Raw genomic sequence first — 20,652 nt, forward strand, 5'->3', positions numbered from 1 at the left:
AGTGGTTCATAAATATCCAGGTCTCATTCTATTTGGGGTCATAGCCTTGAATTTAATCCAATATTGAATTGTTGAACTGGGAGCAAAGGATTGAGGTGAAATGTGGTTGGCTCCTAAGAGCAAGTGCAATGCTGCTTCCTGCAGAGAATAACTTTCTTTGTAACTCCCAGAGAATAACATATTTCAAAGGTGTTGGAAGTGAATAGATATTAGAGAGGAAAAACTAAAACCTTTAGAGAACTGAAAGGTCATATTTATATGACTCAGATCATTATAAGTTATTACAATGCTAATATTGAATAGTCAATAGTCAACATGCTAACAGACCTCTCAAGGACAACCACAGACTCAGGAGCAAACAAAAGTAATTTGTTGCTTTCTCACTATCAAGAAATAGACATTCGTCCATCTACACTAATATGATCTCCAGTGGGAAATGATTTATGTCTCTTACATTCATGAAATTCTCTCTCATAACCAGGCATAATGACTTCTTTTACCTCTACAGAGAATGGCTGATTTATGCACAGACCTTTGTGCAATAACTTTTCTTTAAAGATTGATGCTGTTAAACATGAAAAAAATGTGAACTTTCTGACATTTTATTTTAATGTAATTTAGAAAACCATGTAAACTGCAAATGGACCTCATGTGGAATGAAAATCACATGCTGATAACCTAAATTATTTTCAATACCATTAATCTTTGACTAATACCTGGAATGTTTTATTATCAGAATTATGAAAGGCACAAGAGAGACACTAATGTAGTTCATCTTAAAAATAATTTAAAGGACTTAAGATTCCTTTTTTATCCCCTCAATTTACACGTTGAGAATTTTCCAATAGGATTGATACTGATTGTTACCTATCACATAGAGGAATATCATTTTTTTTTTTGGTCTGGAAAGTCTGTTCCCAAAGACCAATAACCCTAAAAAATTATTCAAGGTTAGAGGAAGGGAGGAGGAGAAAGTGACACAAATTCTTTTGACATTTTTCTATGGTCAAACTTTTCTTGACCTTTTCAATTCTTGTTTGGAGAAGAAGTTCTGAAATTATGTAGATCTTGTCTAGGTTCTAATGGAGATCAAAGAAAGTTGGCAAACAGTCCCAGCCTTCTCAATGTTTTCAGTGCCACTGCCCCATGGTATGCATTTAAAACAACTTTATTAATTTTATTAACGTATCTAACAGTCATTGGTGTGATTTCCTATGTTACTCAGGATGTTTGGGAAAAAGAAACTCCTTTTACCAAACTGTATTTCAGGCAATCTCAACTTTGGTGTCTGATTGAAAGAGAAGGGACAAGTCAACGTATTTTCCCAAGGAGGTCATTATGAAAGATAAAATATCTCTCTTACAATTTTCAGTATAATATGTCTGTTATGAATGAGGGTATAAAGCCTTGTTTATATCCCAAGACTTTAAACAGCTTTTCCAAAATGAGTCAATATTAACACTTAAGAACTACAATTTATGGAAGATTAACAACTGAAGCTTTCTTTAAACAAAATGGATTTTCAGCACTCACAGTAACCAATATTTCAAGCATAGTTTCATTAATACGTCTATTTCTTTTTAAGTAGTTTCTCACACAAATCAAATGAGAATTTTGCTCTCAGGGTGATAGTGAAATAAATAATACCAAAGTTTATTTATACATATTGACATAAAATTACATACTATATGTATGCATAAAAATAAGCCTGAAAATAGTAATAACATAATATTAACCATGTTTATTGGGTGCTTACCGTGTGCCAGAAACTGTTTCATGCACTTCAATACATTAATTCGCATCACCCTCACAACAACCTGAAGAGGTAGCTGTCATTACTTTTGATTTATGCTCCATAATCTGAGAGCAATTAAGAAATGCATCTATGGTCAGTAAGCACCAGAATCATGATTTAAACTCAGGCAGTCGGGCTTCAAAGTTCACACTATTAAACACTATCCACCCCAGCCTCTCTCTAATACAATGTCAGAAGAACTAAACATCATTTAAAGTGCAGAGAAATGCCTATAGGAATTGAGATGGAGACACGATGTCTTCCAGCTTGGGGGCTCAGGGAACAAGGGAAGATTCGAAAATGGCTTTCCTTGAAAAGTAGGCAGTATTTGGGTAAGCTTAGATGAAGAAAAGGAATCTCAAGACAAAAACCAAGATCATTGAAAGACACAGAAGTAAGCTGGCTAGCTGTTCATTTTAGTAGGAGTTGAAGGTGCATTGAGAGGTAAAATAAGAAATAAGATTGGAAACGAGACTCAGGGGCAATTGTAAGGCCTTTGAAGTCATAAAAGGTGTTTGAAGATGGGAGTCATATATTACTTTCATTCACTGACAAATATTTATTGAACACCTTTCATGTGACACACTGTCTTGGACAATGGATATACACCAGTGAATAAAATAGATGAAATCTTTCCTCTCATGGAATTTGCACTGTAGTTACAACCTAAGCTATGTTTTAGGAAGCTTAATTTAAATGGAAATCTGCAAGTTGGATTGGAGCCATCGGTGGGCAGGAATGAGAGGAGGAGGGTAAAAGATAGTAAGAGTGTGAATGAGAGTGGCGGTAAGGTGGCTAGCAAGAAAGGAATGGGCATAAAGAATTAGGGAGGCAAAATCTACAGATCTTAAAAATGAACTTGAAAGTGAGGTAAGTGGGAGATTTAGAAACTACTATATGATCTGAACTCTCTGACTGAAAAGATGGTACTGTGATGAATAGCAGGATAGGAAATAAGCCTCGGTATAAAAAATGGCCTATTTGGGTCATATTGAATTTATGTCATTTGTGAGACATTTGAGTAAGAAATATCCTACATACAGTAAGAAATGTGGGACAGATATTGGAAAGGAATAAAAATGTTCAAATCATTGGATTAAAGGAGATGGAGGAAAGACTATTTCTAGTATAATAACTAACATGTAACTGACAGTAACTATTGACTAAATATCAAATGAAGATAATGAGATTAATGAAATCAGAAAAGAATGCATAGAATAGATACTGTGGGCTTGGTGGAGTGGCTCACACCTGTAATCTCAGCATTTTGGGAGGCCGGGACGGGCAGATCACCTGAGGTCAGGAGTTTGCGACCAGCCTGGCCAACATGGTGAAACCCTGTCTCTACCGAAAATACAAAAATTAGCTGGGTGTGGTGACACATGCCTGTAATCCCAGCTACTCAAGAGGCTGAGGCGAGAGAATCACTTGAACCCGGGAGACGGAGGTTGCAGTGAGTTGAGATCACGTCACTGCACTCCAGCCTGGGGGACAAAGCAAGACTCCATCTCAAAAAAAAATAAATAAATAAAAAGGAATAGATACTGTGATAAAGAAAGAAGAAGGGGCTGCCAGCATGAGTATATGCATGGATGCTGGCCCTTCTGCCCCCACTGGCACCCCACCCCCACTGTGCCACCACTGCCAACAGCACCCGCATTACTACCCCACTGATGTGCAGGCACTCTGCTGCAAGGCCACTGCCACTCTCAGTGTGAACACATGCAAGGATTCCTCCACTTCACTCCTGCCAGTGCTCTGCCCCAGCTGGCACATATGCACCCAACTGCACTGCCGTGGTGGCTGGCATGCATGATCAAGAATGGAGCCCACTGCCACCACCCCTACAAAGTGCTTTGGCCAGCACCCCTCATCGACGTGTAGAGATGGGTGAACCGGCAACACCTTAGCCCCTTCAATCCAGCAAGTTCCTAACTTTGAGGGGCCAAATAACACAGCCAGGAGCCTGGTACCAGTCCTCCAGAGTTACAGCATGCAGCCCAGGAGGGCTGACCTGAGCCTAGGTAACCAGGAATCTTCCAGAATCAAAGCCAGTTGACTGAATCCACTTTATACCACAATAAAATCCCCAAGGGCACCAAAGAAGATAAAAGCAAAAATCTCCATCCAAAAAAACAACTTCAAAGACTGAAGGAACATCAGCCCACACAGATGAGAGAGAACCAGTGCAAGAACCCTGGCAACTCTAAAAATCAGAGTGTCTTCGTACCGCCAAACAACCGCACTAGCTTCCAAGCAATGGTTCTTAACCAGACTGAAATGGCTGAAATGCCAGACATAGAATACAGAATTCAGATAGGAATGAAGATCACTGAGATTCAGGAGAAAGTAAAAATTAAATCTAAAGAATCTAAGGAATACAAGAAAACAACATAGGAGCCAAAAGATAAAATGGCCATTTGAAGAAAGAAGAAAACTGATCTGATACAGCTAAAAAACACACTATAAGAATTTCATAATACAATTGCAAGTATTAACAGCAGAAAAAACCAAGCTGAGGAAAGAATCTCAGATCTTGAAGATTAGTTCTTCAAATTAACTCAGACAAAAATTTTTTAAAAATAATAAAAAAGAATGAACAAAACCTCCGGGAAATATGGGATTATCTAGAGAGGAAATGTACAACTTATTGGCGTCCTTGAAAGAGAGTGAGAGAAAGCAAGCAATTTGGAAAACATATTAGAGGATATTGTCTAAAAATTTTCCCAAACTTGCTAAAGAGGCCAACATTCAAATTCAGGAAATCCAGAGAACCCCTGTGAGATACGATACAAGATGACTACCCCCAAGACACATAGTTATCAGATTCTCCAAGGTCCACATGAAAGAAAAAATATTGAAGGCAGCTAGACAGAAAATGCAGGCCACCTACAAAGGGAATACCATCAGGCTAACAGAGGACCTTTCAGCAGAAATGCAACAGGCCAGAACAAATTGAGAGCCTATAGTCAGCATTCTTAAAGAAAAGAAACTCCAACCAAGAATTTCATATCCGGCGAGCTAAGCTTTATAAGGAGAAATAAAATCTTTTTCAGACAAGCAAATGCTAAGGGAACTTGTTACCACGAGACCTGCATTACATGAGGTCTTTAAGGGAGTGCTCAACGTGGAAATAAAAGACTGTTACCAGCCACCACAACACACACTTAAGTATATAGACCATTGACACTGTAAAGCAACTACACAATCATGTCTGCATAATAACCAGCTAATGACATGATGACAGGATCAAATCTTCACATACCAATGTTAACCTTGAACGTAAATGTGTTAAATGTCCCAATTAAAAGGTACAGAATGGCAAGTTAAATAAAGAAGCAAGAGCCAACTGTATACCATGTTCAAGAGACCAAACTCACATAAAATGACACCCACAGGCTCAAAGTGAAGGGATGGAGAAAAGTTTCCCAACCAAATGGAAAACAAAACAAAACAAAACAAAGCAGGAGTTGCTCTTCTAATTTCAGAGAAAACAGACACTAAGCCAACAATGATTTAAAAAAAAAGACAAATAAGGGCATTACATAATGGTAAAGGGTTCAATTCAACAAAAAGACCTAACTATTCTAAATATACATGCACCCAACACAGGAGTACCAAGACTCATAAAACAAGTTCTTAGACACCTACAAAGAGACTTAGATAACCACACAATAATAGTGGAAGACTTCAACACCCTACTGATCGTATTAGCCAGATCATCAAGGCAGAAAACTAACAAATATATTTGGGACGTGAACTTGACATGTGACCAAATGAACCTAACAGACATCTACAGAACTCTCTCCCCCAAAACAACAGAATATACACTCTTCTCATCTGAACATGGCATATACTCTAAAATCGACCACACAACTGGCCACAAAATAATTCTCAGCAAATTAAAAAACAATAAAATCATACCAACCTCACTCTTGGACCACAGCACAATAAAAATAGAAATCAATATCAAGTAGATTGACCACAAAATTACATGAAAATAAAATAATCTGCTTATGGATGACTTCTGGGTAAACAATGAAATTAAAGCAGAAATCAAGAAATTATTTGAAACTAATGAGAACAAAGATACAACATACCAGAATCTCTGGAACACAGCTAAAGGAGTATTAAGAGGAAAGTTTATAGGGCTAAACACCCACATCAAAAAGTCAGAAATATTTCAAATTAACAAACTAAAATCATACCGAGAGGAATGAATGGAAAAAGAGCAAACCAACCCCCAAACTAGCAGAAGACAAGAAATAACCAAAATCAGAGCTGAATGGAATGAAATTGAACTGTGAAAATGCATACAAAAGACAAATAAATCCAGAAATTCATTTTTTGAAAGAATAAATAAGATTGATAGACTGCTGGCTAGAGTAATAAAGAAAAAAGGGAAGAGGATCCAAATAAACATAATCAGAAATGAGAAAGGGGACATCACCACTGGCTCCACAGAATTATAAAAAGCCCTCAGAGACTATAATGAACACATGTATTCACACAAACTAGAAAACCTACAAGAAAGGAATAAATTCCTAGAAACATACAACCTCCCAAGATTGAACCAGGAAGAAATTAAAACTGTGAAAAGACCAATAACAAGTCCTGAAATTGAATCAGTAATAAAAAGCCTGACAATAAGGAGAAGCATAGGACCAGGTGATTCACAACCGAATCTTACCAGATGTATAAAGAATTCTGATACTATACCTACTGAAACTATTCCAAAAAAGTGAGGAGAAGGGACTTCTTCCTAACTCATCCTAGAATGCCAGCATCATCCTAATACCAAAGCCTGGCAGAGAGACAAGAAAAAGAGAAAACTTCAGGCCAATATCCTTGATGAATACAGATACAAAAGTCCTTGACAAAATACTAACAAACTGAATCCAGCAACACATCAAAAAGCAAATTCACCACGATCAAGTAGATTTTATTCCTGCGATGCAAGGTTGGTTCAATATAAGCAAATCAATAAATGTGATTCATCACATAAACAGAACAAAAAACTAAACCACATGATCATCCCAATAGATGGAGAAAAGACTTATTAAATGCAGCATCCCTTCATGTTAAAAACTCAAAATAAACCAGGTATTGATGGAACATATCTGAAAATAAAAAGAGCTATCTATGACAAACCCACAGCCAAAATCATACTGAATGGGCAGAAGCTGGGAGCATTAACGCTGACAACCGGAACAAGACAAGAATGCCCACTCTCATCACTCTTATTTAACACAGTACAGGAAGTCCCAGCTACAGCAATCAGGCAAGAGAAAGAAATTACGGACATCCAAGTAGGAAGAGAGGAAGTCAACATATATCTGTTTGCAGATAGTATAATTATATACCTAGAAAATCCCATAGTCTCTGCTCAAAAGCTCCTTGATCTGGTAAACAACTTCAGCAAAGTTTCAGGATACAAAATAAATGTACAAAAATTAGTAGCATTCCTATACATCAACAATCTTCAAGCTGAGTGCCAAATCAATAATTCAGTCTCATTCACATAGATACACACACACACACACACACACACACACACACACACACACACTCTCCCCCTACACACACACCTAGGAATATAGCTAACTAGGGAGGTGAAAGATCTCTACAAGGAGAACTAAAAATCACTGTTCCAAGAAATCAGAGATGACACAAATGGAAAAACATTTCATGCTTATGGATAGGAAGAATTAATATTGTCAAAATGGCCATGCTGCCCAAAGCAGTTTACAGATTCAGTGTTATACTACCAATGACATTCTTCACAGAAGTAGAAAAAATTATTCTAAAATTTACATGGAACTAAAAAGGAGCTCAAACAGGCAAAGCAATTGTAAGAATAAAGAACAAAACTGGGGATCACATTACCCAACTTCAAACTATACTACAAGGCTACAGTAACCAAAATAGCATGGTACTGGTACAAAACTAGACACATAGACCAATGGGATAGAATAGAGAGTCCAGAAATAAAACTGCACACCTACAACCATATGATCTTTGACAAAGTTAACAAAATGAGCAAAGGACTACCTATTCAATATATAGTGCTGGGATAACTGGCTAGCCTTCCTTATACCATATAAAAAAAATCAACTGAAAATAGATTAAAAACTTAAATGTAAAACCTAAGAACTATAACAAACCTTGAAGAAAACCTAGGAAATACCATTCTGGACATAGCCCTGGCAAAGATTTTATGGTGAATATGTCATAAGAACTTACAACAAAAACAAAAATTGACTAATGGAATTAAACTAAAGGGCAGAAGCACAGCAAAATAAAGTATCAACTGAGTAAACAGACAACCCACAGAATGGGAAAAAATATTTGCAAACTAAGCATCTGACAAAGGTCTAATATGAGAATCTGTAAGGAATTTAAACAAATTTACAAGCAAAACCCAAACGACCCCATTAAAGAGTAGGCACATATGAAAAAAAGCTCATCATCACTGGTCATTAGAGAAATGCAAATCAAAACCACAATGATATACCACCTCACACCAGTTACAATGGCAATCACTAAAAAGTCAGGAAACAACAGATGCTGGAGAGGATATGGAGAAATAGGAACGCTTCTACACTGTTGGTGGGAGTATAAATTAGTTCAACCATTGTGGAAGACAGTGTGGTGATTCCTCAAGGATCTAGAACCAGAAATACCATTTGATCCAGCAATTCCATTACTGGGTATATACCCAAAGGATTATAAATCATTCTACTATAAAGACACATGCACACATATGTTTATTACAGCACTGTCCACAATAGCAAAGACTTGGAACCAACCCAAATGCTCATCAATGATAGACTGGATAAAGAAAATGTGGCACATATATACTATGGAATACTATGTAGCCATAAAAAGGAATGAGTTCATGTCCTTTGCAGGGACGTGGAGGAAGCTGGAAACCATCATTCGCAGCAAACTAACACAAGAACAGAAAACCAAACACTGCATGTTCTCACTCATAAGTGGGAGTTGAACAATGAGAACACATGGACACAGGGAGGGGAACATCACACACTGGTGCCTGTCAGGGGGTGGGGAGTTAGGGGAGGACTAGCATTATGAGAAATACCTAATGTAGATGGTGGGTTGACGGGTGCAGCAAACCACCATGGCACGTGTATACCTATGAAACAAACCTGCACATTCTGCACATGTATCCCAGAACCGAAAGGATAATAAATAACAAAAAAAAAATAAAAAGTGGGCAAAGGACATAAACAGACAATTTTCAAAAGAAGCCATACATGTGGCCAACAAGCATATGAAAAAATTCTCAACATAATTAATCATCAGAGAAATGCAAATCAAAATCACAATGAGACACCATCTCATACCAGTCAGAATGGCTATTACTAAAAAGTCAAAAAAATAGGCCAGGCACAGTGGCTCATGCCTGTAATCCCAGCACTTTGGGAGGCTGAGGCGGGCAGATCACCTGGGATCAGGAGTTTGAGACCAGCCTGGCCAACATGGTGAAACCCTATCTCTACTAAAAATAAAAAATTAGCCGAGCATGGTGGCAGGAGCCTCTAATCCCAGTTACTTGGGAGGCTGAGGCAGGAGAACCACTTGAACTCGGGGAGGCGGAGGTTGCAGTGAGCCAAGATTGCGCCATTGCACTCTGGCCTGGGGGACAAGAGCGAGACTTCGTCTCAACAAAACAAAACAAAACGAAAGTCAAAAAATACCAGATGCTGGTAAGGTTGTGAAGAAAGGGGAATGCTTATACACTGTTGGTGGGAATGTAAATTAGTTCAGCCACTGTGGAAAGCAGTTTGGAGATATCTCTAAGAACTCAAAACTGAACTACCATTCAACCCAGCAATGCCATTACTGGGTATATACCCAAAGGAAAATAGATCATTCTACCATAAAGACACATGCAGTTGTATGTTCATTGCTGCATTATTCCCAATAGCAAAGACATGGAATCAACCAAAATGCCCATCAATGGTAGATCGGATATAGAAAATGTGGTACATATACACCAGGGAATACTGTGCAGCCAGAAAAAAGAATGAGATTATGTTCTTTCCAGCAACATGGATGGAGCTGGAGGCCACTGTCCTAGGTGAAATAACATAGGAACAGAAAACCAAATACCATATATTCTCACTTATAAGTGGGACCTAAACACTGAGTACATATGAACACAAAGAAGGGAACAACAGAAACTAGGGTCTACTTTAGGGTGGAGGGTGGGAGGATGGTGAAGATTGAGAAACTACCTATCAGGTATCATGCTTATTATCTAAGTGACAAAATAATCTGTTCACCAAACTCCCATGACATACAATTTACTCATGTAACAAACCTGCACATGTGTCCCCAGAGCTTAAAACAAAAGTGAAAAAAAGAAAAAAGAAAGAAAGAGGAAGGAATGAGTGCTTAGAGAGATAAGGAGACAATTAGTGTAATATATCACCCTGGCAAGTCAAAAGGTGAGACATTTTTTCAGTAGACTGTAGTGAGCAGCAATAACAAAATATGAGATTTCCAGGGCAATGAGGACTTGATAACAATATTTGCATTGAGTAGTTATGGTGATTTCATAGAGAAGTGTTTCAGTCAAGAGGTAGTTGTAGAAACTTTAAAATGTAAAGGAAAGATGGATGTTTAGGAAGTAGAAATATTTCCGTTAATTTCTATTAGATGAGTGATTTGAAGCTTGCTTTTGGTGATCTTCGGTCTTTCCCTGTAATGCTGAGTCAGTGTAGAGTAATGGGTAGGATGGTAGAGTTAGCAGGAGATCAGAAAGTCAAACTTAGGTTCAAATGCTGACTTTTCTATATATTCAGGGTGAGCATCTCAAATCTGAAAATCTGAAATCCAAAATACTCTAAAAGCTGAAAATTTTTGAGCGCCGACATGATTCTCAAAGTAAATGCTCATTGGATTATTTCCAATTTTGAATTTTGGGGTTTGGGATGCTTAACCCATAATTATAATGCAAGTAATCCAAAATCTAAAAAAAATCTGAAATCCAGAAAAAATTTCAGAAAAAATTGATATCCACAACAGTTGTGGTCCCAAGTGTTTTGGATAAGGGATACTCAACCAGTAGTTGTGTGTTACCTTAGCAGAAGTTACCCAGCCTCTCAGTTTTTCCTCTGTAATAAATATACAATGGTATTACATCATGCAAGGAAAGCACTTAGTACACACCTTGGCACATAGTAACTATTTTGAAAAGGTAGCTATTATTATTATTACCTCTCTTAATCATTGAAAAATGCATTATGATTTTAATCCCAGAAAAGTAAACATTTATTGTGACAAGATTTTAGTTTATATAATTGCCCTCCTAACCAGGAGTAATAAAATTTACTTGTTTTTTTAAAAAGTAGCAATAGATAAATTACTTAACCTCTCAATTTTATTCTTCTCAAATGAAAATGGAAATAATAAGAGTACCAACACCACAAGTTTTCACTAAGGATCAAATTAGAAAATGAAAGTAAAAATACTGTGCCAATTATGAAACACGAAATATTTAGTTATTATTCTCTTTATTAATTAATATAACTTTGATCCATTGACTTTTAAGAGCATACTATTAGATTTATATCTTTGGTTTGACTTCTGTTTAATGGCAATTCATAAAATTAATAAGGACCTTTTACTAGAAAGCTTTTTCAAAGTGCTTTTATATTTATTACCTTATAAGATCCTCACAAAAGCTCTGCAAGGAATAAAAGACAATGGTTATTAGAGGCTAACAAAATTGACTTTTCAGTGTGCACAGTGTCTTCTTACCAATGTGGGCTTTTCTTTTGTTTTTTAGATATAAAATTACAAAATCCAATAGTTGATTTACAAAGTTATTCAATTTAGTGATTACTTTGTATCATTCTAGATAATTGTTTAATGTAATGGCAACATCCAGAAGTAGGCTTTAAAGGTTTTAATACAATTAACATGTTTACGTATGAATGAGACATGGTTCATGTTACCATGGTAACATGGTCCAAAATGGTACAACACTTATAATCAAATAGCTAAACTCATATTGCATTAAATTGGGGTGATTGTTTTTTTCATTACTGAACCAAAAGTGGATTCTAATTTTCTGTATTCAGTCTTTCTTTCTGTAGGAGATGAAAGACCAGTCTTGTACATTTGTCCCCATTGACTCCCTTTTCTAACTTCTAATTATTTTCATTATTTCGTTTCGGATTTTCTCTGAGATCTATAGGAATTCAGGGTCCCAAACTGGAAAATAATAAAGTAACTAAATATAGCAAGAAGACAATCATGTGAGTCTTGAGTATTCCTGAGCATTATAGTCAGAGGTTCCAACTGGACAACAGATTCATGGGTAGAACATGCTGCATTCAATTCAATTGGTATCTATCGAGCGTAGAGATAGTAGTATTGTGAATGAGGATGGGGATTTTATAGTAGCAATATGAGAATAAGAGGAATAATAAAAATTTCCATGTTTATATAAGAGAAGAAACGAATTATCTTATTGAAAACAGTTTTTCATCATCTTGGATACATTATGCAAAGACTTTTACTTTTTCCATGATATAATTTTTTTTTTTTTTTGAGATGGAGTCTCACTGTGTCACCCAGGCTGGAGTGCAATGGCACGATCTTGGCTCACTGCAACCTCTGCCTCCCAGGTTCAAGCGATTCTCCTGCCTCTGCCTCCCGAGTAGTTGGGATTATAGGCGTGTGCCACCACGCCTGGCTAGTTTTTGTACTTTTAGTAGAGACGGGTTTTCGCCATGTTGGTCAGGCTGGTCTTGAACTCCTGACCTCAGGTGATCTGCCCGCCTCAGCCTCCCAAAGTGCTGGGATCACAGGCGTGAGCCACCACACCCGGCCCATGATACAAATTTTATGCCAAAGCTTTGCTAATTCTTTGCCTTTCTCACAATTAGTTTATTAAGAGGGTCCCTATAACTATGTCTTTTTGAATAACATGGACAATAGTATCACTTAATACCAATTCTGTACTACAGTAAGTAACATTTTGGTGACATTTTGAAGTATTTTTCTGAGTGGACCATGGAGAAATTCAAATAACGCCAAAAATTGTGTGTAATATAATTTATTTATATGGCTTCCATGTTGATGTCCTTCAATTTTCAATCTTTAACCCAGATCTTTTTCCAAACCTTAGATTTACATTCACAACTGCTTCAAGAGAGGTAATGTTTTCATGTCTGACTTTTCACTTACAGTTACCTCAAAATCAAACACATTCTTGACTTCGCGCCTCACAACGGTTTGCCATCTTGAATTCTGCAACTCATGATTGAGCGAAGATACTCCCTTCAGTCAATCATGCCAAGTGGTAAGTAGGCACTGATTTCTCATTTTACCTCACATTTTCTGCTTACCTCCACCTCCCACAGAATATATGACAGGGTTGATTTTATCTCCAAATAGCTCACATATCTGTTTTGTTTGTTCAACCTCACCACTTTGATCATCAGTTCTTGCTTGGCTTGTTACAGAAATAACTTCTTAACTGTTGTCCCTTCACGGGTCTCATACCTTTCTAATTCATTCTCCTAACCACTGCCAGAATGATCTTTCAAAAACATAAGTTTGATTAGTCCATTTACTTGCTTAGAACTAGGCTATGACTTAAAGTGATAAAGTCCAGAGTCTTAAAAACAGGTGGCAAGGGGCAGAGAGAGCCAGTTTACACTTACTGAGCCCTTCGAGTCCAATAGTCTGTCTCTCTGGTATGCATTTTACATGTATCTTATCATTTAATCCTGACAAAATCCGGTGATGTTCTCATTGTATAGAAGAGTATAATTGGGACTCAGAGGTTAGACGATAAGCTAGTAAGTGCTAAATAAGGGGTCTTCCTGCTTACAAGGTACATACTCTAGCTGCTACATCATGCTTCTTTCCACACAATTTAGCCCCAGCTGATCTTTCTAATTTCATTTCTTGTAGCAACCATACCCCAGCCAAGTTCCTTCAGATTCTCACACTACCACACTGACAAAGCCTTTGGATATGTTGTTTCCTCTATCACAAATGCTCTTTTCAATCCCATGAACCTAAATAACTCCTAACAATTCCTCTAAGGTGACTTTCTCTCTCTTTTTTTTTTTTTTTTTTTTTGAGACGGAGTCTGGCTGTGTCGCCCAGGCTGGACTGCAGTGGCCGGATCTCAGCTCACTGCAAGCTCCGCCTCCCGGGTTCATGACATTCTCCCGCCTCAGCCTCCGAGTAGCTGGGACTACAGGCGCCCGCCACCTCGCCCGGCTAATTTTTTGTATTTTTAGTAGAGACGGGGTTTCACCGTGTTCGCCAGGATGGTCTCGATCTCCTGACCTCGTGATCCGCCCGCCTCGGCCTCCCAAAGTGCTGGGATTACAGGCTTGAGCCACCGCGCCCGGCCTTAAGGTGACTTTCTCTAAACAGAGGTTCTCATTGGACAATAGATTCATTGGTAGGACATGCTATGCTCAATTCAATTGCTATCTATTGTGAGTAGAGAGATTTTAAAAATCTCCACCAGTGCATAAGCAAGGTTAAAATCCACTGTTCTAGGTGAGTTTCCTGGCCTCTTTGGAAGACTTAGCCTAGTCTTCTGTTTTTGCTAGACCCCGTTCAGCTTTCTACTGTAATTTTCATTAAGCTATTATAATTTTGTCTTAGGATGTATATCTTCACCTCTGGAATGTGAACCTCCCAAAGGCAGAAATAATGTTAAAATACAGAGGCTTTTGAATATATGTTACATAGTGATCCAGTATGTCCACACAGACACACACACACACACACACACACACACAGAGACACAAACACACACACACAAACCATTGAACCAAAGTTTTGCGAACAACATTGAAACTTACTTAAAAGTGATGGACTCCTTATTTCTATTCTATTTTATTAATTTCATTCATTTCTATCTTAAAAATATGGATTGATACTCATTAAATTGATTATACAACCCAGTACTTTTACTGAACTGTTTTTGAAAAGCACCTTTCTTGGGGCCCTTATGATGGAATTAGTTCCCTTATAACAAGTGGAAGTGTCATCAGAGCTCTCTCTCTCTCTTTGCTATGTTAGGACACAGAGAGAAGGCAGCCATCTACAAACCAGGAAGAGGGGCCATCACCGGGCCCTGATCTTGGAATCCCAGCCTCCAGAACTAAGAGAGATAAATTTCTGTTGTATAGCCTTCTTTCTCTTACCCACCCCCCAAAAAAGAAAGAAAATCATCTCTCTGAACGTGTTTGTATCACCAGACCTAACACCATGACACATGGCAGGTGTTTAGCAAAGATACGCTGAATTAATAAAAGTTCTCAGAAAAATTATATACACACACACACACACACACACACACATATATGTATATAATTTTTAAATATCCAGAGCAGAAGGCATTCATCACCAGGCAAATTAAAATATCAAAATTCACTTTCACACTCTTTAGACAACAATCAAAATGGAAAGATTAAAAAATACATATAAAACTCAATTCAAACTAAAGCAACAGGAAGGAGTACACTAAAGGTTTCTTCTTCTCAGAATTAGGGGCCCTTAAATTGCCTCTGCATTCTCAGATGGTCCAAGAAATATGATACTCCAATTTATTCAAGGTACTAATTGTGCTACTAAGATTGCATTCTTTCTTCTTTCTTCGGAATTAATCAGTGGGCCAAAATTTTGGTGAGAAACTTCTCCAATTTTATTTTATTTTATTTTTAAAATTTTTTTTTTTTTTGAGACAGAGTCTCCCTCTTTCACCAGGCTGGAGTGCAGGGGCACCATCTCAGCTCACTGCAACCTCCGCCTCCTGGGTTCAAGCAATTCTCCTGCCTCAGCCTCCTGAGTAGCTGGGACTACAGGTGCGCTCCACCACGCCCACCTAACTTTTGTATTTTTAGTAGAGATGGGGTTTAACCATGTGGCCAGGATGGTCTCGGTCTCCTGACCTCGTGATCCGCCTGCCTCTGCCTCCCAAAGTGCTGGGATTGCAAGCCTGAGCCACTGTGCCCAATTTTCATAACATATTAGAAATCAAAGATACCTTAATTCATAGGTGTACTCAGATGTACAATTCAAAGTTTATCAAACCTGTCTCTCTGGAAATGTTTTATTTTTCAGGAGAAAATTTTTATAATGAGGGGATTGAGAGGAGACATAGGTAAAACATGAGATTAGGGAAGGGAGTGATTTGAAAGATATGGCCTGAGACATGACCCAGATCACAGATGAAGGAATCTCATATACTTATTGCTCCTTAGTTTGTCTTGCTGAGAAAAATATATTAATTACACCACCTTTATGACCATCATAAAGGTCACCACATCCCCACATCCCCACATCGACTTTACAAACTAATATTACAATGATCTCTCAGGGGTACTTAGAGAACCACTTAATATTTGTGAAACTCTTGTGAAATATTCAGAAAGACACGGAGTCTTTCCATTTTCAGTTAGTTACCCAGGGTTTTATGGTAGTACTTTGAACCATGAACAGCTTTGTCAGCTCTCTTAGGCCCAAAGCAGAAAATGTTGTGGACAGAGAAATAATCTGATTCAATTATGAATATGGATTTTTTTATATAAAGGATAAATCTGCAATTTAAACATTCTGAAACTTTCACCTCTAAAGGCCTTATATTGCGTTCTATAAAAATACATTTGCTTAAAAATCCAGTTAGCCTATCAGAAATAACAATATTTATAAGAAACATCCCCTTATCCTGAAGTACAAGGACGACTGTAATGTTCTTGATTTTAGTAAAGAAAGTGAGTTATACCTTTTTATAATACGGGAGGAAGTTCTAATGTCTTTCAAAGAAGAGTTAATCATGTTAATTCCATTCAGAAGGTATATGCTTTATATTACACATATGTTTAAATAATGTATGAATTATGATTATTGCTGAGAGAATAAATATCTTAGGAAGTGGCTGATAGACAAAAGTGATAGGTAGTCTAACAAGAGCTGGAGTCTCCATATATAGAAAAATGGATTGACAGAGAAAAACACATTTTGTGAAGGTTTTCACCCTCTCTCTTCATTCAGTAGCATTTGTATGAAGTAAATCATCACTACTTTTGGGGTAGACAGACATATCAAAATCTATTGGCAGAACTGTTGCTTTGGCTAGGCATTTCAAATTTCCTTTTTTTAATATATGAGAACTATGATTGCTATATAGCATGAGTCTATGAATACAATGCTACCAGCTTCTTCAAATGAAGTGAAAAACATGCCATTTCACTTTTCTCCTACACACATATTACAGAAAATTCCTTTTGTTCAAAATAAAAATTCATAGAGGGAAAAGAAGCAAACACTTCCATTTAGCTGAAATACTGAAATTGCATGTAATCTCTTAAGGTATGCTGTTTTATTTACTTTCAAGCTTGACATTTCTATTTGTTGCTCTTCAACACCAGTTTCTTGACTCAATTCAATCAGCTGAAATGTGCCATTAACAATAATCAATAGTTTCAGTAGTTTACCGTTTTTACCATGACATCTCAAAGTCTTTCATCAAAAGATCGTTATCCAACCATCTAACTAAAAATCAGAGTTGGCTATAAATGTCATTTCATTCCATAAAATGTAGTTTAAACCTCAGGCAAGTGGAATTTATAGAAAACACAATATTAGCTGCCAGGGAAGAGGGAAACTGTCTCTGTTTTAAAATAATTTTGGAATCTTAGTTAACCTTACTATAGTTAAGAAGCAAATGTTGAGGTTTTCAGGAGCTCTATGGGAGTTTTATCTGGATTTTGAGAATAAATATAGTTTATCACTTTGGGGTTGAGGCAGTAAAAAGCCCCTGCCTTATTCCCAAACTCTCTCTTTTTCTACCTCAGGTACACTGAAAGTTGCGTGTAATATGTGCCCTAGCTCAAAGACGGAAAAGAGTAGCCTGATCGACATTGGACTTTATGTGAGCAACAAATAAACTTTGGTTTGGTTAAGCCACTGGACAAAAACGAATAAATACATTTTCTTGAGTAACATGGGATAAGCTAAGACATTTTCTCAGCATGATTTCCAACTGCTTTTGAAAGAGGGATCAGAAATCTAAACATAAAATACTTATTTTCCATGCATCCATAGTAAATATAGTTAGGACACATGGTGAATCTTCCCTTTAATGATTCATAAGCTTGCAGTTTCTCAAGATTAGAAATACAGATAAATTTTCATTATGTAATACAGCAGATATAAATACAAATTGTATAGTAGAAAATAGATGTGTTTTTGCCCTCAACTAGAATTATTCACTACTTAAAGAGATGATTTATTAAGTCCTGGACATCAAATAATTTTTTAGTCATTGGGCTATTCTTTTTCAAAGTAATCTGCTAAAAATAGACTTAACCAAAGTTTATTCTTTACCTATCATAGCTGACGAGTAAAATGTAAACCCATGTTGTTTTGTTTTGTTTTGTTTTGTTTTTAGTTTTTGAGATGGCACCATCTCAGCTCACTGCAACCTCTGCCTCCCGGGTTCAAGCAATTCTCCCACCTCAGCCTCCCAAGTAGCTGGGATTACAGGCGCAGGCCACCACACCTGGCTAATTTTTGTATTTTTAGTAGAGACGGGGTTTCGCCATGTTAGCCAGGCTGGTCTCGAACTCCTGACCTCAGGTGATCCACCCGCCTCAGCCTCCCAAAGTGCTGGAATTACAGGCGTCAGCCACTGCATCTGGCCAGGAAACCCATGTATCTATTAAAATTCTGGAATGACTTTATCAGCATTTGCAATATTATACAATAAAATTTTATTTATGAAATAGCCTAAGCCAAATACATTACAGCAGTACATTGTCTAACCATACATCTAAGAGTGAGCAAAAAACTCTATATTTGCATTGCCCTTATATTCTATCACAAGCCATGGGAGATATCTATAAAGTCTGGTATTTTTCCAAACAAATTACCTCCAAATGATCAAACTAACTCAACATGCATTTTGGAGAAGAAAGTGGGGTCAAAGCAGGATGATGAAGCAAGAATGATAAATTCAGGAGCCATAAATTGCCACTGTTACCTACTCCTATGCACCAGAGCAGCAAAGTAGATCAACTATCACATCAAAAAAGAAAAACAGGAGAAGGAGAATAATAGGAGGAAGAGAGGAGAGGAACTTCTGCTTATTGTGACTTGATTCTGGAATTATTTTTTCAAACTAGAATATACTATCATGTTTTTTATAATAGTTTAAAAATATCAAAAAATAAAGTTAATCGAAAAAATCATTTTATTATAATGATTTATATCCAAATTGTATTTGAAAGACTAGTACAGTTATTATATCAAGTCAGGAAAACCAACTATACATAATAAAACTCCATAATAGTTCAGGAAAATTATACCAGGTATTGAGAATAAACTTTAAGAGCTTCCTTGTACTACAGAATATGATTCTCACCAAGAATCCATTTAAACAAAACTACCCCAAACTCTGTTTTCACTGTTTATGCATATGGAACTTTATGGAAATAATTTTTGTTTCTAGGAAAAACAATTGTCTGCAAATTGTTTGATCATTAACTATGACAAATTTAGCCATCTCATTCTTATTTTCACAGATCATGTTAGGAAGAAAGCTACAAAATGCCAGATTAACATTTCAAAATATATTTGAAAGTAATGAAGGGAAACTGATTCAGTTAGCAACGCTAAATAAAACAGACAATTCATACAGATGCTTTCCCTGTAAAATATTAAATAAACACTCAAAAATGTCAACTTTTAAAATTTAATAAACCAATCCCTAAGTTATTTCTCTGAGCAAAGTTTCTCCTTGACCGAAGCTCTGGTTTTATATGCAAATGTTTTCCTGTTTTCCTGATCAGAGCATGTACTTTTTCTAAGATGAGGGTGTTAAGTGGAATTATAAATAATGTTTCCTTCTCTCTCTGCCTCTCTCCTCTTTGTCCAAATGCCGAAATATATCAGGCTGTATAAAAGCAACTATTTTGTTTTGTCCCTGGCTTGTCAGTTACAAGTACAAATGCTGAGAATTGTTCAATTGGATCCACAAGAGCGCTAAAGCAGAAATGCTTGACTTACTTGCCATTGTTTCATCAGCTCTTTTACTCCCTTGGAGTCTTCTAGGAGCCTTTCCTTACGGGTAGCATCCTGTAGGACATTGGCAGTTGTTTCAGCTTCTGTAAGCCAGGCAAGAAACTTTTCCAGGTCCAGGGGGAACTGTTGCAGTAATCTATGAGTTTCTTCCAAAGCAGCCTCTTGCTCACTCACCCTGCAAAGGAACAAATGTTCAGATGCAATTATTAAATATCAGAATGGTACACCTAGTGAACTCCATAAAAAGAGAAAGATGGAGGAACTAAATTGTAATATACCAACAATGGGGTGAGTTGTTGCTACAGCTCTTCCTTTAAGCAACAGCTATAATATTGTGCAGTCTATTTACTTTCATTTTTATTTAACCTAAAGGCATTTGTATGGGGGAAGGCATGCAATAATGACAATTACAGATTTCTATAAACCCCTCTCCACAGAGGAGGTTTTATATATATATGTGAAATAGATACATATATTTGAACATTTGCAAGTTCATTTGAAAGTTCAAAGAATCTTTTTTCAATTTTGTAGTTTTTGTTGGTCAGTTTTGAAAGCTTATTTTTAATATACTGCCAAATTTGAGACTAACCTTTATAGTTAAAACCCTAAAATCCCTGTACCATGCTTGTCTTTGATGCTGGTCTGAGGCAGAAAACAAGCATTTGATATGCAAGGAGAAAAGTCAAGAAAATACAAACCTAGAGTCAAAAGGAAAAGACTAGAGGAAAAGACAAAAAGAAGGGGATTGGAGGGCAAAGGAAGAAAGA

At 36.9% G+C, this 20,652-nt stretch overlaps 1 protein-coding gene across 3 annotated transcripts in view; it reads right to left on the bottom strand.

Moving 5' to 3' along the window:
- Positions 1 to 20,652, bottom strand: part of DMD (dystrophin) — a 2,245,117-nt gene that overhangs the window by 510,766 nt on the left and 1,713,699 nt on the right. For all 3 annotated transcript variants that reach the window (XM_030933724.1, XM_030933725.1, XM_030933726.1), the window contains one exon: positions 19,871 to 20,060. In XM_030933724.1, the coding sequence (XP_030789584.1) occupies positions 19,871 to 20,060 (190 nt within the window). The remainder of the gene's footprint in view (positions 1 to 19,870; positions 20,061 to 20,652) is intronic.

The sequence above is a fragment of the Rhinopithecus roxellana genome, chromosome 7, assembly GCF_007565055.1.
Source record: "Rhinopithecus roxellana isolate Shanxi Qingling chromosome 7, ASM756505v1, whole genome shotgun sequence".
NCBI classification, from domain to species: Eukaryota; Metazoa; Chordata; class Mammalia; order Primates; family Cercopithecidae; genus Rhinopithecus; species Rhinopithecus roxellana.